The sequence below is a fragment of the Tinamus guttatus genome, unplaced genomic scaffold (assembly GCF_059628265.1).
Source record: "Tinamus guttatus ecotype Peru unplaced genomic scaffold, ASM5962826v1 Tinamus_guttatus_pri_ptg000197l, whole genome shotgun sequence".
Lineage (NCBI taxonomy): Eukaryota > Metazoa > Chordata > Aves > Tinamiformes > Tinamidae > Tinamus > Tinamus guttatus.
Window position 1 is genome coordinate 1106923 of NW_028288731.1, and position 24672 is coordinate 1131594.

General features: G+C 44.7%; 1 protein-coding gene across 4 annotated transcripts in view; it reads left to right on the forward strand.

Annotated features, from left to right (window-relative positions):
- Positions 1-2504: 2504 nt before the first annotated feature.
- FN1 (fibronectin 1) overlaps positions 2505-24672 on the forward strand; it is a 51550-nt gene continuing 29382 nt past the window's right edge. For all 4 annotated transcript variants that reach the window (XM_088523692.1, XM_088523689.1, XM_088523690.1 and 1 more), the window contains exons 1-18: positions 2505-2646; positions 2734-2862; positions 4335-4472; positions 6089-6220; positions 6312-6449; positions 7986-8144; positions 9551-9751; positions 10155-10334; positions 11708-11884; positions 12864-13016; positions 14838-14966; positions 16548-16691; positions 19059-19180; positions 20475-20652; positions 20784-20960; positions 22328-22456; positions 22575-22664; positions 23204-23398. In XM_088523692.1, the coding sequence (XP_088379818.1) occupies positions 2505-2646; positions 2734-2862; positions 4335-4472; positions 6089-6220; positions 6312-6449; positions 7986-8144; positions 9551-9751; positions 10155-10334; positions 11708-11884; positions 12864-13016; positions 14838-14966; positions 16548-16691; positions 19059-19180; positions 20475-20652; positions 20784-20960; positions 22328-22456; positions 22575-22664; positions 23204-23398 (2713 nt within the window). The remainder of the gene's footprint in view (positions 2647-2733; positions 2863-4334; positions 4473-6088; positions 6221-6311; positions 6450-7985; positions 8145-9550; positions 9752-10154; positions 10335-11707; positions 11885-12863; positions 13017-14837; positions 14967-16547; positions 16692-19058; positions 19181-20474; positions 20653-20783; positions 20961-22327; positions 22457-22574; positions 22665-23203; positions 23399-24672) is intronic.

Sequence of the window (24672 nt, forward strand, 5' to 3'; positions counted from 1 at the left end):
ACCACCATGTGTGCCTTTAGGAGTGAAACCAGGCTGCTCCAAATTGTGTTGAAATACGACTCAACAAGATTATTTTTGGCTCCTAATTAATGAGGGCTATGTAAGAAGCTAATTTGAGCCCTGCTGAAAAATATTGTTTTGTGCTTCCAGTGATGTTTTCTTACCCAAGAATCTTCCATTTGTCTCTGCTTAACTAATATTGTAGTAAACGTTAAACAGTCACAGATGTGCTAGCACGGTATTTCCCATGCAATCATCAGACAGAAATCCATTTTTATTTTTGCATAAATACTCCTATTGTCCATGAAAACTTAAGAGCAATACAAAATGACATGATCTGGACTTAAAGCAGACATGAAAGATGCCAAAGCATTTAGATTTCATGTGGAGACTATCCAATAGATTCACCTTTTTAAAGCCAGTGAAAATAGTCACTAAAAGCACCATGTGAAAATGAATCTGGAAGTTATAAGTCTTGTTAGAAGAGACTCTTCTCCTCTAATGTCTGCAAAGAGTTAGTAGATAAAATTTGCTCTGACTAGCAGGGATTATAAACTCCCCAAAGCACTTTTTGGCCATGTTTATATAACATTAGCACCACTGGGGTCTTGTTCCCCAGCGAGGACTGGGACACTTGGACATTATGTGACATACCTGTCCGAAGCAGATCACCTCCCTCGGTTTTCACACTTTAAGCAGGTTACCCTAGTGATTTTTGTTTATCGTGATCCTCCTGTACTTGAAGGCTCCTCATTATCCTTCCCATTTCCATGTCAATGAGCTCAATTAGCAACTCCTAGCGGGTTCGAATGACCCGCAGAAGCCAGTGCTGTGCAGAAGCACGCACTCAATGAAAACTGAAAATCCAACCAAGACTTACAGGCAGTGACTGGAAAAGAGACACAAAATTGCCACCTCTTTGCATGCGTGTATTTTCTGGAAGGAAAATTCTTCTTTTCCACTGATTTCTGCTCACTAGTGCTTCCTTTGCAATAGGCTAGGTAAAAGACACTCCGTTTACGAACATCATTTTCTACCACATCATTTTCTTACAAAGAGCTTTTGCCTTGTTTTTATCAGAGGATCCCATATCTAGAGGAAGATGTGATTTCAGGATGAAATATTACATTTCAGGCCTCAAAAACCCAGGGACGCTGTTTACAAGCAGGTTCTCATTCTAGGAAACTGGATACTTGTTCATGCATCCCACTTGAAAAAGTGAATGCTCCTCCTGATAGGGCCACATTCATTCTATTTATACTTTGAGGGAGAACATATCTCTAGTAACTCAAAAAACAAACAAGCAAACAAACAAAAGCAAGCAAACAAACAACAAAAGCAAACCAAAAAAAGTCAAAATAAAACACAGCGCAGTAGGTCTAAAAATAAAAATTAGGAAAGATGGGAATGAGCTCACCACAGCTCACCTCAATTGCTAGGTCATGTTTCAATTTCCAGTAAGCTTTCGGCGGGGTGGTTCATGTTTATGGCTCTGTGGACTTCCTGATGCAGAGGAATAGCAATGGCTTTGGAAATCCAAACCTGACAGGACAAGGATGTGCCTTCCTGGAACAAAGCACGTGGGTCTGTCCACCGCCTACATCCCAAACGGGAGATTCCTGTTTGTGTTTCAGTAAAGCTAATGCAATGTGTTTGCAGAAAAATGAATTAAGATTATAATTTCAATTAGATTAGAATTAAGAGGAATTAAGTAAGGGCATGGTGTCCAGCTCTGAAGAATGCGCACGGAGACCCATCCATGTTCTGCTTCAGGTGTGTGGAAACACTGTACACTATTTAAAGCCTCTGTTGGAAGAGCTGATTTCATAGATCAGGAACCGTGGACAGTTGTTAGATTAATCAGGCACAGCAAAGAAGACAACAAGGGAAGAAAGGCAGGGACAGAGGGTGACAAGGTGGGAAGCCAGTCCTATTGAATCAATGGTTCACTAAGGAATTAGTGTCACGCTGAAGACCCTGTATCCTTAGAAAGCGTTGAAAGTCTAACGTTTTTTCCACTTTTCTGTTCTTCTGTCCAGAATTGATTCTGGACAGCAAGCAAATAAAAAAGGCAGGGAAGGAGGCGATTGGATTGCAGGGAAGGAGGCTGTGGGACGCAACAGTCCCATTCCTGAGCTGGGAAATCCTTGCAGCCTGGAGCTGCTTCCCGGCTGCGGGATCCCTACACTCCCTCACCTCCCCCCAGCCAGACGGGGTGGAGAGAGCTAAAAGCAAACAAAAAGAAAAAGAGGGGAAAAAAAGTTTTTCCAACAGCAACACCAAAAAAAGCCATTTTCTCCAGGCAGACCCTGCACAAAATGGTCCGGGCGGCAGCGCCGGGCCCGGCGGCCCCCCGGGGCGGGCAGGCCGGCGGCGCCGGGGCCAATGGGCGCCGGGGCGGCGGCGGCCGCCCCCTTCCCCGCGCCGCCCGCCCTATATAGCGCCCGCGGGCGGCGGGGCCGGCCGTGCCGCGCCGGAGCAGCATGGCGAGCGGGATGGTGGCGATGCCGGGTCGCGCCGGGTGGCGCCTGGCGCTGCTCGCGCTCTGCGTGGCGGCGGCGGCGGCCGGCGGGCAGCCCCGCGGCGGCAAGAGCCGGCGGCAGGCGCAGGGCGGCGCCGCGCAGGGCGGCGCCGCGCAGGGCAAGCGTGAGTAGCGCGCGGCTGTGGGGGCGCCGCGCGGCACCCCCGGCGCGCCCGGCCCGCGCTCCCGCTAACCCGCTCCTCTCTCCGCAGAGACCTGCTACGACAACGGCCGCTACTACCAGATCAACCAGCAGTGGGAGCGCATCTACCTGGGGAACACGCTCGTCTGTACCTGCTACGGCGGGAGCAGGGGCTTCAACTGCGAGAGCAAGCCCGAGCGTAAGTTGGCGCTGCCTTTCCCTCTGCACGGCCGCCCGGCTAAGCCAAGCCTTGCAGCACGCTGTAACGGGCGCCCGGGGTGTCCCGCTGGTGCAGCGCGGTGCGTGGGGTCGGTATCGGATCTGCCTCCATCCCGCTGAAGATCAGGCTTGAGGTTTTGAGAAACGCTTTTCATTAACGATGGGCCTGCTACCAGGACCGGGGGCCAAATATCGCTCATCTCCCCGGAGGATGGGATCTAAGCATTAAGTTTGGAGCCAGCCTCTTCTCTGTAACGCGCTGAGCTGACTCGCGGGCTCGCACGGGGAAGTTCAAATCTGGAGTCACTTTGCAGCTCTGGCTCTGCCCCGTTTGATTGTCTCACCCCGACTTTTCATAGCTGCGCAGTGTCGTCAGCGTGTTTAAAAATATTTCAACTTACAGCTTTCCACAGCCCCCAGCCTCGCTGTCAGCTTTCTATAAGTGAGTGTAAAATGAGATTGTTTAGTCTTCTGCAGAAAAAGTCTGGGTAACAGAAAAAATTCCAAGCCCAACATCTGCTGGAAGATGTGTCTCTGGGATACAGTGTAGTTTAGATGATCAGATGCAATCTGTCTTTGTTGGTCTGTAGCCACTGGTTTGTCATAAATCCTTTACGTTGCTCTGGAGAAATGAGAGAAACTGATTCCTGGCTGATAATGCTTCTATAAGACAGATGGAGCATCCCACTGAGCTGTCTTGGAAGGCTTGCATGCTGCCTGTCTCAGGACTAGAGCATTTCAAAGTACTACTCAGTCCTCTTACTCTCCCATAAGAGTTTAATCTTTTCTTTCTTTCTTTCCCTCACCAGTGAATCCAACTCTTCCAATAGCAAGTTTCCCTGTATGGCATAGTTAGCCTTATCTGTCAAGCATGAAGTCAAGAAGGTTGTTTCATTGCTCATCTCTGTTCTGGTGGCAGCCTGACATGCCACATTGTAATCACTTACCCCTGTGCGAGTGTGAACAGTTCACAGGATTCCTGTAGGCTTCAACAGGACTGCTGAAGTATTCAGGATTAATGTATACAAGCTTTTGCCAGGTTCGAATTAGGAGATTTAGCATGACAAAACACAGCCTCTGAGGGATGCTTGCTCCCTCCTGTCCCCGCACTGTTGCACTTCAAACAGATGGGACTTGTCCTTCCAGGGCATGCCTGGCCGCTTGCCTTGCTAAGCTTCTTGTACCCTGAGGGTGGGAAGCTGCGGGTATAGATGAAGCAGAGTATGGGTGAAGTAGTATAGGTGGAGTAAAATGAAGAGTATATTGGGATAGGTGAAGCTCACCCAATTTGTGCTGTCCTGAGAGAGGTGACTAATCTGCATTTTTGCCTTGAGGGGGAAGAAAAGACCAACATCAGTCTGCGGACAGGAGGAATAGTTTCTTTTGTTGATGCTGGTTTTACTTGTGTGGTTATATGAAGTTCACTTTTTTTTTTTTTTTTTGTCCTAACAGCTGAAGAAACTTGCTTTGACAAATACACTGGATCCACCTACCGAGTAGGGGAGACATATGAGCGCCCCAAGGATTCCATGATCTGGGACTGTACTTGCATTGGAGCTGGACGTGGGAGAATCAGCTGCACCATTGCCAGTATGTAACCAAGAGCCTATTACTAGTGCTATTGTTCCTTAGTGTCATATTTTCCATGGCAGCTTACACAATACTCCCAATGCTGTTAGCTCTATTAGCTGGAGTAATGGGCTTTGGATCAAAGCCCCCTAAAAATGTAATTGAAAGTCCTTGCCCCATGTGCCTATAGAGAGAAGAAACATTTGCACAAGCAAATTCCTCTTTTATTTAAGAGGAAGTGTCACCTATAAAAACATAGGTCCAAACTGACTTTATTAGTGTCCTGCCATGCAGATTAGTATGCTTACTATTTATAAGAGCATGTTACATCTTCATAGAGACCTTTAAAAGTGATTTTCTGATTGGGATGGGGGACTAATTTGCAGCTGTTGAGTCAGAACAGCACCATCAGCTTTAGCAGGACTTCAGTTGTGAATATCTACCACATGAGAGTCTGTCTGCTGGCCGATGAGGGAAGTGGGAGGTGAAATCCCTTCGCACATCTTGGAATGCTTCTGCAAGGCTTTATTCACTGGCCTACCTCATGTGTTTCCTTTTTATTCCTCCTCTTTCCTCGTCCCTTTCTCCTCAGCCTTCCTTTTTTTGTCTGGAAAGTCCTTTCCTCGCTGAGTCGCCTGACTGCTCACCATCTCCCTTCCCTCAGTTAGGCTCTCTGTGAGCAGTGGGATGAAGGTTGCACTGCAGGGACTTCCAGACTGAAGATTCAGAGTCTCTTAGGCACCTCTAGATAAAAGTCTTGCTCTTCCAACCATCCAGTTTTGTGTGAGCCCCATAGCACTGAGTCCAAATGTAGCTCAGAAACCCTCAGCCATCATGATGCTACAGAAAGAAACTCACTGACTCTAATAAGGAGAGCTAAAACCACCCCAAATTTAATGGCAGTTTACCAGGCAGTGCCGATAAGCCTTGTAAGAAGGGAAAGGGTGAGTGAGGAAATTGCAAACCTAAGAGCAGTCTGATTTCCCCATCAGCATCCGGGGTTAGAGTTCACTGGAGAGTTGCAAGGACCATAGCTGGCTTTGCATAAGTCTTCATAACTCTTAGCTTTCCCGTTAACCTGAAGGAGCCGAAGGAAAGCTTTGCAGTTCCCAATAAACAGCTTACTGCATGTTCCTCTTCAGAAGGGGACACCATGTTTGCGAACCGCCATGAAGCAGGGCAGCCCACAGACTATGGGCTGGCTGCTGGGCTGGCTGAGAGGCCACAGGCTGCTGGGTTCCAGGACGCAGCCCTGGCAGGATGGGAGTCTCTGCACTTGTGAGGGAGGAGCAGTGCCCATCGCTGCCGGCCGGGCCTGCAGAGGTGCAGCGGAGAGACAAAATGGCGGCGCACTCCCCCTCTCTCCCACCACCTGGCTGCACACAGATTCTGAGGGTGCAGTGACCCTCCTCAGGGTGAAAACTCTCCCGTGCAGGTCTCCTCAGGCCTTTGGGTACCCAAGCTGCAGGCTTTGGCAAGAGGTATTGGCCCGCAAGTGATGTTTACCTTTGCTAGGGTGGAGGGAGGCAGGCAGGCACCATTTTGTGGAGGAGGTTGGCAGCTATTTTGGCCCCCATGCCTGGTGGGGCACCATAGCTGTGGGCCTGAGCCACGTTCTTCCCTGTGCTGCACCACAGACCGCTGCCATGAGGGCGGCCAGTCCTACAAGATTGGCGATACCTGGCGGCGGCCCCACGAGACGGGCGGCTACATGCTGGAGTGCGTCTGCCTGGGCAACGGCAAGGGCGAGTGGACTTGCAAGCCCGTCGGTAGGTGCTGGCTCCCTTCCTCCTCCTCCTCCTCTCTCCTCCACGGCCATTGCAGCCTCCTCCATGGCTAACTTGGCTTTGCCTCCTGCAGCCGAGCGCTGCTACGACAACGCGGCCGGGACGTCCTACGTGGTGGGCGAGACCTGGGAGAAGCCCTACCAGGGCTGGATGATGGTGGACTGCACCTGCCTGGGCGAGGGCAGCGGCCGCATCACCTGCACCTCCAGAAGTAAGTGGCGCTTTCTGGGTTTAGCCTGCTTTGTAGGAAAAGAAGTTGCTCAGAAAAGGCATTGTGGCCTGGCTTCCCTCAGGAAGTCAGCAGAGTTGCTTTGTCTGCATAGCTGCACAGATTTTTGGCCTAATCTGGCCCTTTTGAGGGCTATTTAAATAACCTTTTCTTGAGGGAGAATATGGCCCTTTTAGAGAGACATCTGGTCCAGCGAGTGGTGTCTGCCAAATTAAAAACATAATCTTAAGCATTTCCCCTCCCCCTTTCCTACAGTTCGCATATATGTGATAGCTCAAATAGGGTTTATTTTATCTACTGCCACATCTACCCTGTTGGTTTTTCCCACCATTTTAAGTCTTCAGTGTAAACACACTTTACTGACTCAAATGGCTTCGCTGGGTTTCCATATCAGTGAGCTACGCTGGTGTAAATACCCATCGTATCGTTGTTTGCAAAGCAGACTGGGCTAAAACCTGCAACCCCCTTTGCTTATCTAACCCCTGTTTGGCTTTTGGTAGGAACAGACTCTGCTGTGGGGCTATCAGAGTTTACACCAGCTGCCTCAAAATCTAACTCTGTACCTTGCACCTTCCTTGTGCAAGTTTTGGGAAGCTCTTCTGCAGAGCTTAAATTGCCTCGTACTCTGTTGCCTTTGGAAAATGGATAATAGCTTTCTGCTGATGTAAACAACAGACTGTAAAGAACTAAAATGCTAAGGAGGATTGGGATTAAAAATGAAGATCTGGGGAGACTTGGTCAAGAAATAAGCTATAAAAATCAAATCAGCCTTGACAATATTAACTCTGTTAGAAGCACACCAGGAAAAATCATTAGCTGTCAGATAGGAAAGAATAAAACCCAGTCTTGTTTGTGAATTGTGGAGATGTTATTACTAATAAAAATGATTTGGCAGTGTCTTTTCCTCCCAAAACTCAGGTCTGCATTGTTGCACCGCAGGGAAAATTGTAGAATAATGGCCTCTTCATTTTGTTATTCAAATGTAATCAAATACATAAATTTGAATCTCTCAGGCCAAAATGATAGCTGTAGCCCACAGAATGGCATTATGCTTCAGTATGTTGTTGCTGTTGTGTACCTTTCATGGCCAATGTTTTCCAGAATGATCACTGATTTAAAAAGTGTGGGGGGGGGGCGGGGGGAGGTAGAAAGTGTTTGCTTTTTGTCACTTTTTGAATGTAGCTTACCTTCTTGAAATTGGGAATGTTTTGGTGCTGTTTGAGATCATAGCTTGAAAGTGGAATTTCTGTTCTGGAAGTCAGTGTGAGTTTTTCCTTAGAGGTCTTTAGCATCAGAATTTTCAGACTTTTTCTAGCTTATGAGATTTAATGCAGGCATTGATGTATATAGGATTCCTAATAGTAGGCTACAGAAAATTAAGACTGCTCTCAACAAGCCTTTAGTAATGCCTATTATTATCTGCTCATTTCTATTGTTGGTTGTTTATTACTTTTAATTGCATGCTCAAGCCATCTAGTGTGGAACTTGCTAATAGACATGGCCGTGTTCCTTATCCAGATAGGTGCAATGACCATGACACCAAGACTTCCTACAGAATTGGAGACACCTGGAGCAAGAAGGATAATCGTGGAAATTTGCTTCAGTGCATCTGTACTGGTAATGGCAGAGGTGAATGGAAGTGTGAGAGACATACATCCCTGCACACTACTAGCACTGGTAAGTGGGGTGTCATAGGGTTTAGGGCAGGGGAAGAGCTATGGTATGACACATATTGGACTTGGTGTTGAATTGCACCATCCTAACTGAGGCATTTAGGAATTCTGTCAGGGAAAGATTAGCAAGAAAAATAGGGTCAGAGTTCGGGAGAGGGTCCTTCTTTTATGCCTACATAGTTATTATTAATGTATACTTGGTTTCCTTGACCAGATGGGGTTTGCCCATACAAATACAGCTGCATGCATGATACAATGCAATAAATCACATATCTAGGATAATGCATCTATAGGAAATATCCTCTAGCTCCATTTTGGAAACATGACACTTTGAGTTAATATATGGATTTGGTGCATTTGCCTTAGTAATTCAAACTTTATTTAAATTCTCCTTTGTATAATTTCTTTGACAAAATAAATCACCTCTCGTTGAGCTTCAGAGAATAGCAGCATCACAGGATGTATACAATCCTGTTTGTTTAAAACATGAACATCATATATCTTGTAATTTTGCTATAAAGTATCTAGGAGGTAATATAACCCTTCTGCCCAAGTTCTGTCAATGTGTATGGCTCCTAAATTCATTCTTGCCACTTTAAGGATCTAGTTTTCCTTCTGCTGTGTGCAGAGTAAATCTTCCCTACATTTTCATGTAGTACATACATTGAGCTTTTCTTGGTAAGATTTGACTGTGGGTGCCAGTGTTTTAGGCTCAAAATCTCAGAAGGTCTACACTTCAAAATGCACAGAGCTTAAGGACTGCCACTGCTTTGCTGGCTTTACTTTCTCTTTTTCAGCAGAGCTGACTTGAGGGGATTGCTGTGGGAAACAGCAATGTCCACAGTATAGACAAGAAACGTTTTTGTCTCTCACTGTTAGTCAGAATGATAACTGGCCAAAAACTTTGATTCAATGTTGAAAAATTTTAGAATAAAGGAATACATTTGTTTTTCTGCTTCAACAATGGAGAACTCAAAATGAATACTTTCTTTGTTTGCCTCTTTCTCCTACCTTCTCAGTGCTTCTTATTGTCTTAGTTTATTATTCTAGATTTCCATACACTAAAATGCTTTTTTCAAAACAAAACCCAAATCCTTCATTTTCCACAATTCCCATGAAAGTGACTATATTTTTAATCCTTCCTAAAGCCACTCTCCAGTGGTAGAAATTGAAGGCCATCATTAGAACTGAAAGTTGTTCTGAATTCTGGAATTTGTTAAATGGAGCTCAGATTAGTGGTATAAAAAGGAATATTTAGAATGTGTTTAGCGAAGCTAAGAGTGTTGTAACTTTAACTTGGTGAAAAGTACCTAAGACTTTATTATCTCAGCATTTAATAGAAGCATTCTCTTTAGCTTTGCGTGTAATGCCAGATATCCAGTCTGACTTTTCTCCCATGTCCTGCTGCAGGTTCTGGCTCTCCGAGCTTTACAAATTTGCAGACTGCTTTGTACCAGCCACAACCTCAACAGCCCCAGCCTCAGCCATACGGTCAGTGCATCACAGATAACGGAGTGGTCTACACCGTGGGGATGCAGTGGCTCAAGACACAGGGAAGCCAGCAAATGCTCTGCACCTGCCTGGGCAATGGAGTCAGCTGCCGGGAAATAGGTATGAATTTGTGTTTTGGGCCAGAGGAAGACCAAAAATTGGAGAAAAGTTCAAGGGGGAAAGTAATAACTGTTTTAATTATTTGAAGCCTGGCTCTGGAGGGTACAAACATTTCCCAGTGAGTTATATATAACCTGCAGAGAGAAAACAGAGCCCTTGGGCAGCATTAGTAATTTTATTCAAAGCAAGCTGCAATAGTATATATTTGGAAAAGAGTATAAAAGAATGACACAGCTCTGGAAATAAGTCTTCAGCTGGTGTGTATTGGCCCAGGTCCTTTGAAGTCAGTATGGGTTCACAGCAGCCAGAGATTTGGCCCAGAGAGGCTGTTGCTGTTTTGGAGCCCTAAGATCAGGGATTGCTTTGAGCCGGAATCTAATGCTGTGATTTGTTTGTGTTAAAGCTGCAACTCAGACATATGGTGGCAATTCTGATGGAGAAGCCTGTGTCTTGCCTTTCACCTATGATGGGAGGACTTTCTACTCCTGCACCACTGAAGGCCGTACAGATGGGCACCTCTGGTGCAGCACCACCTCCAACTTTGAGCAAGACAGGAGATACTCCTTCTGTACAGAGCAGAATGGTAGGTTCCTCTCCGAGGATCTTCACAGATGCGTGGCCCTCACAAGGAGGTGGTAGAAGGAGCAGAGCTTGTAGCAGCAGCCTGTTGGAACAGTCCTGCAATTGGGGGGGATTCCAGGCATGCCCCAACATCCAGGCAGCTGTGTGGGCTGAGGATTATCTGGAGGCAGGATGTTTTGGTGCTCTTGGGCTGACATTGGTAGAGCATGAGAGTTCTGTTCTGTTCTAAGCTCAGTCCAGGGAAGAGAGAAGAACAGGAATTCCTAGTCAGAGTAGAGCTCAAGCCCCAGAGATACTTAGACTTTGTCTTTGCTTGGCTGAGTTATAAGAGCCAATGCCCATATTAGGCTGCAAAAGAGAGGATCTCCATGAAGCACAATTTGCACAGTCCTCTGTCACTCCCTCAGTCTTGATGCTCTAGCCAGGCTGCCATATATAGCAGTAATCCTGTTGTGATTTGTGGTCACCATGCTCAAGAGATGGTGCGTGACTAATGCAGCAGCATTCCCTTCAATGCACATGGTTGTGTTCCCTTTACAGCACAAACCTACCTGTGTGGTTACACTTCCTGGGAAGTCCATCAGACAGACATACATGGAACAGTATTCAAGCAGCCTCCTCTGGGATCTGAGCCTGGAGAGAATGTACAGAGAAAATACTCCTATTTTTTTCTGATACAAGCCAAATTCTTCTCTGAGCCCTTTTAAAGAAAGAAAACCCCTCTCTTCTCCTTGCCCCCACACATTCTTGTTTGAGCAGCACTTCCTGTGATAATCGTGGGAATAAGAAACACCAATACAGAAAAACCTAAGCAAATGCTTCCTTATTGTCCATTACTTGTAAACCAGTTGCTCAAGAGGTGAATAGTTCACGTAGATTAAATTCCTCTTTCCATTGCTGCTTGCAAAACATAAAGATTGCAACCTGCAGAGAGATTGTTGACTTGTGCTGTTGTACAAAACCAAGTTGTAATTTTTTAAAAAATTCAAACTTTAAGCCAAAAGGTGAAACTAGCTGACAGCCTCAATGAAAATACAGGTACTAAGAGAACTGAGATTATTGTATTGGGCACAGGTACGAAGTCTGCAAAGGCCTTTCCCAAACACAGAAGGCTTTGGTTTTCCCTCTTGCCCAGGAATTCCTGTGCCTTGGTGTGCCAGCAGCTCTTTCCACAGCAATGTTTGAACTGAATTGACCTTGTTTAAGGCTTGTGTTTCCAGACCTGAATTAATTTAAGCCAAGAAGAGATTGATGGATAATATCATAAAGACTATACAGGGAAAGGAAAAATAGTTAGTTAGTGGTTAAGTGCTTCATGCCTGCTAAGAGAGCACAAGATTCACTTGCACCTTTTTCCTTTGTACTCTTATGCAGTTTTGGTCCAGACACGGGGTGGCAACTCCAATGGTGCATTGTGCCACTTCCCTTTCCTGTATAACAACCGCAACTACACTGATTGTACTTCTGAGGGACGGAGAGACAACATGAAGTGGTGTGGAACCACCGAGAACTATGATGCTGACCAGAAATTTGGTTTCTGCCCCATGGCTGGTAAGACCATAAATAGATTATGGAGTATTTATAAGGAGTCGTGAGCTGCCAAGTAAAGAGCTGGCTGTCATTGACTAAGTTATTGATGACTTCCAGCGAGCTCCTTCCCAGACCAGAACCCTTTAAAGAATTTAAGTTTTGTGTTGTTCTTTCTGCTCACTAATGAGTCTTGGCAGAGTCTTGAGCAGCACAAGGAGAAGGAAGTTTTTGTTACTCTTTAGCTACCAGCCAGTGGCAGGCATAGTTGTCAGCTAGTGTAAACTGATGCAGATTCATTAGAGCCTGTTGGACTGTCACACTTTATAGGAAGTGAGATTTTTTTTTTTTTTTTTTAATCTGCTAAAACCTTCTCCCTCATGTCTCGTTGCTTCTTTTTGCCCAGTATGTGGATAGGGACAAGATTGCCCTTAAAATGTTGGTTACCCTGAAAAAGAGAGGAAAGCCACTATTGTGATCTGTTCCTACATGATCTGTTCCTACACTCTATGCCCTGGGTTCCCAGGGTTCCTACACCTCAATGCCCAACTGAGTGATGTTGGGAGCGAGCATGAGGATGGAGGGTACTTAATGGAAATAAGACTCCCAGTTCTTAAATGACAAGGTTTTGCAACTCAAGGCACTGCAGCATGAGTCCTGCAACAACTTGTGAAACTCAGGTCGTTAGATAGCTATGCTCCTGTAAGGGCATATACGTTACAACTGATCATTCCCCCAGCTCTCTCGGACACTGTACAGAAGTTGCTTCTTGTAGCTTTCTAAAGAGAATCAAAGGGAATGAATCTCTAGGAGGGATATGCATTTAGAGAACATCACCCAGCTGAAATGGTATTTGAAATGGGATGGGTTTCTGCAGCTCATGTGTTAAGATGCAGAAACTACTGCACAGTATGAAGAAGCACTTGCTTCTTCAGGGTCTGAGCCTTCATGATCATGTTAACTCCAGCCTCATGAAACATCCTCTTGCTCTCTTCTCAACCAGCCCATGAAGAAATCTGCACAACAAATGACGGTGTCATGTACCGCGTTGGGGACCAGTGGGATAAGCAGCATGACATGGGCCATATGATGAGATGCACTTGTGTAGGAAACGGCCGTGGAGAATGGACTTGCATTGCCTACTCCCAGCTCAGAGGTACTGTTCTTTATGTTGACATCACAGTCTAAGTGTTGAGGTGGGAGAAAATGGTTTCCTCTCAATTCCTGTCACTGGGAATTCAAATCATAAATATGCAATTGTCTTTGGAATAGAGAGGGGATCAGAAGGACTATGAATTAAGATACTTCTCTCGATTACATGCTAGAGAAGTACAGATTCAGCTTTTGTAGGCTAGGAAGCAGAGAAACCATGATTTAGCTTGTCCCTGCCTCCTCCTGTCTAGGTCTAGGCACTGGTGCCATTGTGGCTTTATGGAGAGCAGAGGTATTTCCCCTTCTCATGAATGCACGAGGCCCCAGACTAGTCTGAAGTCTGAGTGCCGAGCTGTCTGTTTTATTGTTCCTCAGTGCAGTTTTCAATTTGTCTGTGTTGGATGAATCTCTTTGCTGGCTAATCTCAGGGCTGCCCTGCCAACTTTTCGTATAGATTATTTTTATTTATTTACAAATTTCTATAAGTGGCCCAAGTGGAGAAGTGCTTAAGCAACACCAGGAAAAAAAAGGGAAGACTTAAAAGCACAGACATTTGATCATCCTACAGCTAGCTCACAGCATTGGCTTTGTGTCTGGAAAAGGCTGGGGGTGGGGGTTTGCTGTCAACACGCCAAGAAAGGACTTGAGCACTGCTGCTGAAAGGGGATATAATTTATAGGGAAAATCTCACTCAGACTTGGGGAGGCTTTTTTTGCGCGCTTCCCTCGGAGCAGTGAGAAATGCACAGCTAGAAGTTGGTCTGGGAAACTCCTTTCTCAGCATAGGGGGCTACTTATCTGCATCTCATCCCTGAGTTAGTGGTTTCCCTTGATGGAGGGGCAAGGGGGGGAAATTCTGCTCTTTCTCAAAAGCCAGAGGTTATCTAAGCAGGGCTGTTAAAACATAGCAACCAGAGAAGGCCCTCAGCCCCTGTTGGAGCTATGGTGTGGGAAAATATGATTGGGAATGAAGGCCTGGGATTTACTGAGTCACTTCCCCAAGGACGGAAGGCCTGTGACTGAGTCTGAAACTGAACTTAGGTCTCTTGGGTCCTTGTTAGCAAAACAACATGCTTCTAGAGTGGTTTTCCTATTTGTTTTGTCTGTCTTTTCTTGCTCTGATTAGATTGCCTTTAAGAGTTTTGGGCCACATCCCAGGTTGCCATAGCCTCATTGACCCCTATAGGCTGATACCATTGTATTTGAGCATGGGATCTGGCCACTGCTTTTTGAAGGCAGAGCAGATTAGCAGGCACCAGTGACATTTTGGACATAAATACATCTGTTCCCCTTTTTAGATTACAGTGAAGTGTAACGGAGATACCTGACAGCATAAAATCAGTTAGATGCAAACACGCCTATGATACCTTTATGGATTTGGAGTAGCCCTTTGCTCCTTGTGTAGCTCTAATGATTTGAGGCATACACCAAGGTATTAGTCCAGACCTTTCTCAGAGTAGGTGGGAGAAGGGTTAGTGTGCTGTTTTATTTTTTTTCCACGTGGGGAAACTCGTAGAGAACAACCAAGCAGTTCTGTAGTTTGAATAATGCTTAGCATGTTGGACTGCATCCTGCAGACTGTTCTTCTGCAAGTGGTGCTTATTTGCACATTGCTGGTAAAGGAACTTGCCAGCAGCGGTGTGCATGTGCAGCACGGGTGTGTTTTGATCATAAATATTGGAAGGACTGTCTTTTGCAGGGATGGAGCTTGTCATGGTCAGCCCCTGTAAGCTGACTGAGAGGAGGGAACTATATGCTAAGCAAAAAAAATTGTCTTTCCCCTTTGAGTTCTTGCTGACAAAGTGTCTCTGCTCTTTCTCAAACAGACCAGTGCATTGTGGATGGTATCACCTATGATGTGAACCAGACATTCCACAAGCGTCACGACGAGGGGCACATGCTGAACTGCACGTGCTTTGGCCAGGGTCGGGGCAGATGGAAATGTGATCCTGTTGGTAAGTTGCCAGCTGTTCCTGCTTGCCAAACAGAGCATAACTATGCAAGAACTGGTTGTGCTGTGGTGAAAATGGTGTGTGTGAATCTGGACCTACTGTCTGCCCAGCTTATGCCCTGAATTGCACAAGTGCCACAGTAGTAGTGCTGTGTTTGTTGGAAGGGTAACCAGTAGAGCTGATAAGAGAAGGGTAATCGTAGCTCTACAGAGGTGAGCTTAGGTTATCAGACATGCAACAGAAGTTGGTGATACTGCAATAGCAAAGAATAGTGGCAACATACCTCTTAAAAGGTAGCATGCTCTAGTGACTGGGATAATAGGGCATATTAGGCCAACTCTGGTATGTGAACTGTCAGCTTGGCAGATAGGAGTCTCCAGCTGATTGCTGGTGAATGAACATGGAGCTAGATAGTGATGTGTGAACCTGTTTTTACTTCTTTTCTTTCCTAAAACACTTTGGTCTCCTCAGTGAACTGAGGAAGGAACTTTGGTACACATGAAATTGTCTCAGACTAAAATGATTTATTTGGCTGTTCTTTGCTCTGGCTAAGAGAAAGCTGAACATGAAAACATGTGTTAATAGCACTCCAGAGGTTAGCTAAAACCATCATGGTTCTGTGCAGGAATGAAGAGATTTCATCTTCTCTGCCTGCCCTTCTTTCCCCAGTGAACCTAGTTTGGAACATAAAATCTGATTGTTTGTTTGATTTGCAGTGACTAAATCCAGGAGAACTTTGAACTGTTGCCAGAAAAATCTATTAAAAAGAGCTGGTGGTTAAACTGTGCTTTACTTGCAGAAATATGTATATAGGTTCACTGGAGGAACTCAAATTGTAACATTTCTGAAAATTACGACTTAAAGGGAGATGGGGGATGAGTTCAGCAATTTTGTCATCTCTGTAATCTAGGCTTCTTTATCCAAACAAGCATGGTGTTGGTTCTCACAGAAAATTTCCATTGAGCCAGAAATACGGACATAGGTCAGAGTAGGAAGTGTATTGAAACACTGATGCCGTACTGTATTGACACAAGATAAGCTGACTGGGGGATTTGATCCATCCTTCTTTGGTTCATACAGTGCTAAATCTGGAATGACAGCACTGGAAATTAAGTGGTCACTTTGGTCTCACAGTATGACTGGATCCTACTGAAGCCAGGAGGAACTTTATCACTGATTTCTTTGAGAGCAGCATGGTTCAGTTTTGGATGAGAGATGAACTTAGTTGACTGGAGTGTAATTAGTTTCTACAGTTAAAGTGAAAAATATATCCTTCCTTGAAGGACCCTACCCCGTTGACTTTACTGGGGAGCTTGCCAGGTGGATCTGTCCTGTTCTTAACAGAATTTTTAATAAATATATCACTAATGAATTAGTCCCCCAATATCTGACTTAACACATACAGTGATATATCAGGGACGTTGATCTGAAATTCAATTTCTGTTGCTTTTTTTTATGTAGTAATGTTTGCAAGCAAATATTGATGTTGCCTTTTTTTGTGAAAGGGTGTGTTCTGGCTTTTGGATTATGTTTTCCATGATAGTTTCAACAATGTGTGGTACTTTGTCTCTCTTGTTCCTTTAGATCAATGCCAAGATTCAGAAACCCGTACCTTTTACCAGATTGGAGATTCATGGGAGAAGTATGTGCATGGTGTCAGATACCAGTGTTACTGCTATGGCCGTGGTATTGGAGAATGGCACTGCCAGCCACTGCAGACATATCCTGGTAAGAAACCCAAACATAAATCATCTAAGTGTTCCCCATCCTTTACCTTGTCAGGTTTCTGTACATCATTTGGTATCATTTTCAACTCCTAATAAGTGTAATTTCTGCAAACACTGGGTTTCTGCAGCTTTTCAGGTCTTGTAATGGGGGACTCTTCCTTGGCAGCTCAAGTGGCTTCCTTTTAGAACAGAACCATTTCTTTATCCTTCTTGGTAGACACATACAGGTGTCATGTTTAGAGAGAGAGCCAGGCTGTTTCACAGCTGCTCCTGAGGCCAGACCTCATTTGGAGAACGCTTGAGTTCACATAATCCGAATTTAGATTGTTTCTTTAGCAGTATTACATCTGCAGTTTCTGTTGCCTAAAACTGTTACATGGGTGGGTTTTCCTTTTCTACTTGCTACGGAAGCAAAATCTACCACAGAATGAAGCCCTGATCACTGATCACTTTTTCCCTGATCACTGTCCTGAAATTAAATATTTGAAATTTCATTTGCCCAATCAGTTCCAGAAAATCTGTATAGACCCAGTCTGAGCTTCTGTCTCTTGGTTTGTTCTTTCCCTTCCCTGAACAGAACGGGGTAAGAGGAATCCCTCTGTCTTCTTGCTTGAGGTTACAACTGCCAGTGTCTTATTCTGAGATGAAATATTAAGTCTATGTTGTTATGACTCCTCTTCTGGGAGAAGAAGACTCCACACATGTTATCTGTTTCCCAACTAAGCTCCCAGCATAAATGTGGAGGAACTCAATCAGAACTGGATATGGCAGCTTCAATCAACAGCTCTTTTTCTATCAAGACAGGTTTAACAAGTATATCAGTGTGCTCAGTAACTGCAGTGTGTTTATTCCCCAAGTGCCCCATGAGTGTGGAGAGGAAACCTGAGGCTAATGATCTTGTGCAGAGAGAGGGTTTTAGTTTAGGGGTCCTGACTAAAGGGAGCCCTGACTAATTCAGGAGTCCTGCAGCACTTTTAAAGTGTGTTAATGCCTCTCATAGATGGCATGAGCATCTCTTCCCTGCATGACTTGCTTCATGTCATCTGGAAGGCCTTTGCTGCAGTATTGAGCCAGGCCTATACCCAGCAGCCTTTCTGTCTGTCACCACAGAGCCAGTGAGCCAGGGACAAGAAATATGACACTCAGCAGGCAAAACCAGGGGCTGCCTTTCTTAGAATAGGAAGCAGGCCTTCTTTGGCTTTTTTATTTCCCCAAGAGTTTCTTTACTGGGGCTTGCTGAGCTTCATTGACTCCTGCCAGACTGCTAAAACAAACATGTCCTTGAGCTATGTGAAGTATGCACGCCTCCAGACTGGAGTCCAGGCCTTTGGGCTTTCTTTAGACATAAGAGCGATTGGAAATGTGTAAATAAACCAAATCTAGTGTTTCTGAATGTAGGTTGGGGTTAGTTCAGCTTTGAAACATTCTGTGTGTGGGCACAGGTTTGTTTAGTTTGAAGTCCTGTTAAATATGGAGCAGGTATATATGTTACACAGTTGTCCAAATAAATCATAAGTAGAAGTATGTGTGTAAGAGTTATTAATAGCTAGAAACAGTTACCTGCAGGTTCTAGGCTGCTTATTGCTGATATGTTCTGAGGACCAACATGGGAGTGCAGTGCCACTAAGCATTTAGTGAAACCTCCCCAGCAGCGAGCAGGAGGGACTAAAAGGAGAACCGCAAAACTTTTCCCTTCTCTACCTAGAAAGTTTTAGGGGGAAAACATGCTTGTTGGGCCAAATGTGCAAACAAATCAGTAGCCATAAGCATCAGAGGACTGCTGAGAGCTCCTAACACTAGAGCACTGAATTTATATTTTAGTGTGTTTATGGGCCTGATTTGTCTCACACCTTCTGATTTGGTTTGTGTCTGGCAGACACGCTTCATCACTTCCAAAGTGCTCCACAGATTCATGAAAACCCTGTATTTCAAAGTAAATGATTAGGAAATGTAGTAAAATAGTAAAAGGCTAGTATCTCTTAGCAGGGGCTACTCAAGACTGGATCAGGCATTTGCTATCACCATACCTCAGGATTGCATGACACTGATTTCTTTTTTAAATTAACTCCAGTTGGAGAAGATGCTAATTGATCAAAATAGTCAGGTGTTGAGCAGCTGAAAAATGACTTTGTTTTGCTCGCTTCTGTTTTCTGTTTCACTGATAACTCATGGGAAGTACGCCCAGACAGCACATGCCAGCTCCATCACAGAATATATTCCTCAATTCATCAGTTCTCTGCTGAGCACTAAAAGCATTAAGGATAAAATGAAAACGTGACTTACAGCCACACACTCTTTTTTGACTCAGCAAAAAAGACAGAAGGAAAATATCCTCAATATGTTAAAAATGGAAATCCTTTTCTTTCAGGGGCAACTGGACCTGTTCAGGTGATCATTACAGAGAGCACCAATCAGCCAAACTCCCACCCCATCCAGTGGAATGCACCAGAACCCTCTCATATCACCAAGTACATTCTGCGCTGGAGACCGGTGAGTACTGTGCTCAGCCAGACCAATAGATGCACTCTGAGCTCCAGAAACACCTAGTTGTTAAAAGCACAAGGCTTTCACCTGTGGAGTCCTCATTTAGCTCTTTTTTTCAATGAGAACTTGCATGTTTCCTCATGTAAATTCCTCTTGTGTCCAAAAATATTTTATTTGGCCTTCTCTAATGACCACAAGAAATAGTTGACGTGTTTTCAGTGAGCTTTAGTTGCTAATTCAGTGTCCATGGCCTGTCAGGGCAACAGGATCCATCTTTGAGGATCAAAAATGACTAGTGCTGTCTAAATACTTACTGTTTTCATGTGTAAGCGCTACTGGTCGCTGTTTACGAACACTCCTTAACAATAGCACCACCACAGTAAGCAGGCTAACCTCATTCTTGCTCACTTTAATGCAGATCCATATGGAAGTTCCTTATCCTAAGATACCATCCTTTAGTACCATGCACGTCCAGAGACAACTGAGATAGTGGTGGGAAGGTAAAAATGTGTAGGATTAAGATACAAATAGGCAGCATAGGTTTAAACCAAGTCATCTCCTTTCTTCCATAAAGCCTAAGCCAAAGCTGGTTAACCACTGCTTGTTGGCTTATTCGGGTTTGAGGAATGATTTGTTTCAACCAATGCAGATGAGTTGTGTTTAAGTTCCCCAGAGGGCAGTTTCACAAAAGACCGCTTAATCATTAAGAACATTAGTACCTCAATGCTGCCTGTTATTAAAGAGAACAATAAAGGCCCTGATCCAAAGCCATTAAAGGCACTCAAGTCTTTCTACAGGCTTAAGTGTATCTTGGATCAAGGCCTGAGTGAAGCGTACTTTAAAGCACTGGGGTACAAACCTCAGAGAATGGAACCTTATTTTAGAGAGTCCCAAAGAGCTCAAACAGACGGTAAAGGAAAGAACTGTTCTGTATGTTTCAGATGATAGCTTAGAGGGTTACTGTGAACAGCCTTCAAATATGCATTTTCTAGCCTTTCCTTATGCCTTGGTGCACCTTGATAAAAGTATGATTTTGTTGGATACAAATAATGCTCCTATTATGGTTCAAAACAAGATTGCTTTGAATTTACACAGTAAAATGTAATCACTGCAAATGCTACTAGTGCTGCTTCCTGGCAATCCTTTTTTCATCTCCTTTGACTTGGCCCTGTACATTAACTGTTCAGTCCTGTGTTCAGATATCACAGTACCCAGTAACTGTGCAGCAGGTTAGGCCCCTGGAAGCCCCTGCTTGCAGGCTCTGGAATCTTCTAAGATATGAGCATCCTTGTTCTTGCAGAAAAACACTGGAAAGCACTGGAAGGAAGCCACCATCCCAGGTCACCTGAACTCCTACACCATCTCAGGCCTGAAGCCTGGTGTGATATATGAGGGGCAGCTCATCAGTGTCCAGCAGTATGGCCACAAAGAAGTCACTCGCTTTGATTTTACCACAACCAGCACCACAGCAGTGACAAGTAAGTCGAACAGTGGGGTGGAAGATGTACCTAGTAACACCTAAACTCACCATGTGATGGTTTCCCTAGATTTTCCCGTTGACATAGTATTGGTGCGCATTCCAGTTATTTAAACCTCTTCTGTCTTGTAGGCAACACCGTTTCAGGAGAAACAACTCTCCTTCCTCCTGTGGTTGCTACTTCAGAGTCGGTCACTGAAATCACAGCCAGCAGCTTCGTTGTCTCCTGGGTTTCTGCTTCCGACACCGTTTCTGGATTCCGTGTTGAATATGAGCTGAGCGAGGAGGGCGATGAGCCGCAGTATCTTGGTGAGACATTGCTTGAGTCTACTAGACCACTGCTTCGCCTACAGTGTGTCTGGCTGTTTTCTGTGACAGTCTCTATACCTGGGGTAGAGTGAGCATTTCACTGTCTTTTTCAGTGTCCTTTCTCTATCAGTGGCCATAAGCTCATGCCTAAGGAAGGGTACGAGAACAGGGCAAGTATGTAGCAGTAGCTTATGCTCTCCCAGCATGAGCTCCAGGGTCCTGGAGCTGACAGCACCCTGAATTAGAGGCAGTGTCTTTGTTTTAGTACCTGTGGATAGATGGATAGATTTCCCCCGCCATAACTTCTTTATGACTTTATCTTTTTTTTTTTTTTTTCCTGACTCATGCAGCCAGTAATAGCTTCTTAACTATGTGAGCTGAAGTGAGCTGCTTTGCAGACAGATTTTCAAAACTGTTACAAGACTAATTTCCCTAATTTCTCCTGTTACCCCTTTGTCCTTGTATGAGAATGGGCGGAGAGCATCTTTCCCATTTATTCTCCTGGCTACTTGTTCCTTCAGATCTCTGTCCTAGGCTGCTCTGTCAGGTGTTTAGTTTTGCTAAACATCTATCAGGCCATATGTGTGATAGAAGAACAACATGAGGAAAAGAACAATAATCCTCTGACCCAGTAATTCCCCCAGAGTTGCTGCCCCTGCCAAGCTTGCAGGCTTGGACTTAAGACTAGGGATGGCTCATGCTGGAACTGCCAGCAATTTCAGGATCTTCCTTGCCTTCATACTGGCTGTCCAGACAGCCAAACTATAGTGAACCAGCTCCTAAGTTCATCTGTCCACAGACAGAAGTTTTAAGGTGAACTGAAGGCAATTCTGTTTCCCTTATGATGCTAGGCTGCTGTCTGGCCAGAAAGGGGCTGCTTCATGGGGAATTTCCTACATCTGGAGTGTAGGTGGACAGTTGGGGGAAGGGATGTGGGGAGAGAAGTTCATCAGTCCTCATTGTGTCATTCATTCCCGCTTATGAGCCAGTCTTTCCATATGAGCTCTCTTTGTGAAAATTCTTGCAGGTTTTTCTCTATCAAAAATGTGACAGTTACAGGTGTGGAGCAAGTACTCAGCTGAGCTGGCTAAAGGCCAGCAGAGTGCAGGGCACTACTCGTCCAGCTACCCTGCCCGTATGACAGAGCAGCCCTTGCTCCCTAGGTGTTACCCGCTTGCTGCGTGTAGAGAGCTATGCTAGCTTTTCACATAACTTTTCTGATGCGAACTAAAGATATGTTACAGAACAATCACTCTTTTATCACAATAAAACTGTTATTCAGCCCAGATAGGAAGATGTCTGTTATCTGTCTTTGTGAGAAGAAAGAAGAATTGCTGAAGTGCTTCTGTTTTCTTTCTCTCCCTTAGATCTTCCAAGCACAGCTACTTCTGTCAACATCCCTGACTTGCTTCCTGGTCGCAAGTACATTGTTAATGTCTACCAGATCTCTGAAGAAGGAGAACAGAACCTGATCCTGTCTACTTCACAGACTACAGGTATGTGTGGCTGGATGTTGCTGTGCTTTGAAAGCAGCTCTGCAGTGGATTGTTCAATACGTTTTTGTCGCATCACACCCTCAAGCTTGCCATTCTCCTCTGTTATTCCCTTAAATAGCTCCTGATGCACCCCCTGAGCACACGGTGGAGAGTGTAGATGACACATCAATTGTCATCAGCTGGAGACGACCACAGGCTCCAATCACAGGTTTGGCAACTGGAGTGCACCTATTGCTCACTACTGATGCAATCTGAACTCTAGCAGAAAGAAAAATGGAGGGTGGGTACTTTAAATCCAGCAGACTAGGAGAGCAGCTGGAAAGCACATGAGCAGTCCAGCACTTGCTTGGCTAACAGCTGAAAAGGTTTTTCTGTTTGCAGTTTGGACGGCTGGATGAAAAATGGTTCCTAGTTGATCTGGGTTAAATAAACAAGCACCATGACCGTGTCTGTATATCTGTCATCCAAACCATCTCATAACAAACATGAGAGCTGCATAGGCCCTAAATATGTATGCCAAAGCTCAGGAATATTCTGATCCAGGTCAGATTGCTCGTTAGTACAAGGCATTGCAAGCTTGTGGCCTGTAGACAGAGCTTGAGCAAAAGGGAGCCACAAATGCCACTGAAGTTCAGGATTGCTTTTATGAAGCCTCAATGGGAAAATCCCCTTAGTTCTCAGTTCTAGTGTTCCTTGTGGTGATCTATTGATTGTGTCTGAGGACTCACTATACCTCTCTTGCTTTAGGCTACAGGATTATCTACACCCCTTCTGTGGAAGGCAGCAGCACAGAGCTCAACCTGCCTGACACTGCTACCTCTGTCACACTCAGTGACTTAATGCCAGGCATTCAGTACAACATCAGCATCTATGCAGTAGAGGAAAACCAGGAGAGTACTCCTGTCTTCATCCAGCAGGAAACCACAGGTGTCCCACGCACAGGTAAGGGCCAGAATGTTCAGGGTATCAATGTCACAGAAGGGTTTTTTGCCAGCATGTGGAGCCAAGTAGCAATGCGAGTTAGCATTGCTGTAGCTAAACATGAAGTGCCATTAAATTCTTGAATGGACTCTGGACTGTGTGTGTGTTTGTGTGTGTTTTTATATTTTTGTTATTGTAAATATCACTGAGACTGACACACTCAAGCTGCTGCTCTGCATTCATAGAGTGGGAATACCTAGGGACCAGGCTGGAGGCGGGTCTTAAGGTTGGTTTTTGCCTTGTAAGGCTATGTACTTGGAAAAGAAAGAGTTTCCTAAGTTGTCCCACGAGGGTTATCCTAAGAGATCTTACAAGCCTGGTAGATCATTTTGTCTCAGTACTTGGGGCTGCAGATGTTTAAAGATACATATTTCGATACCACAATACAAGTCTGAATAGTTCACCTGACCCCCCGCTTTTCCTTCAGACCTAAATATTTTTTTCCACTGCAGTTAATAGGGCTGGGATATTGTTCAGCATTGACTGATGTGCCAAAATAGAACTGTGATCTAGATTTGAAGCATGCACACTTGAAGTCTGAAACCAGTATTTTTTTTCAAGTAGCCAATTGAGTTGAATAGCCAAACCAAAAGAAAGGTAGGGAAAGAACTGGGATCTGATGTGGTGGCAGTGGAATTTGATGGTGATGCAAGTTACAAGCCCATGTGTTCACAAATGGGATTTACCAGGCACAAACTCAGCTCAGCCATTTTATGGTTTGGCATCTCTGTCTTCTGAAAATGTGCTTTGGTTAACTGCAGGGCAGTATCTGTCCTAACTTAACAAAACCTAATTTGAGCATAGGAATTCAATGGTGCAATGGTGTGGGCTAAACAGAGGAAACTGGATTTTCTCTTTGACTACAACTAGGCCAGATCAGCCCCTATATTTGTTCAGTTATAAAAGATGGATTTTAAGTTAATTATAGACATTCTGACCATGCAATGGTAATTTTTAAGATGCTCTCCTTTAATTTTCAAAAAGTTCTTGTTTCCAGCCCTTGGAGTACTTTTCAAGCCTTTGGTTCTGCATATACTTGAAGTTCTGCAGCATATTGCATCTGGTTTTTCTTTTCTTTTCTCTTCTTTTTTTTTTTTTTTTTTTTTTTTTTTTTTTTGTGAGAGCAATATATCATCAATGCCTTGAGGCATAAAGTACTTAAAGCAATGTAATGTCACTTTGAATGTGCAGTCTGCATTAATATTGTCTAGGAAGGTGTGTGTGTGTGTATGTTT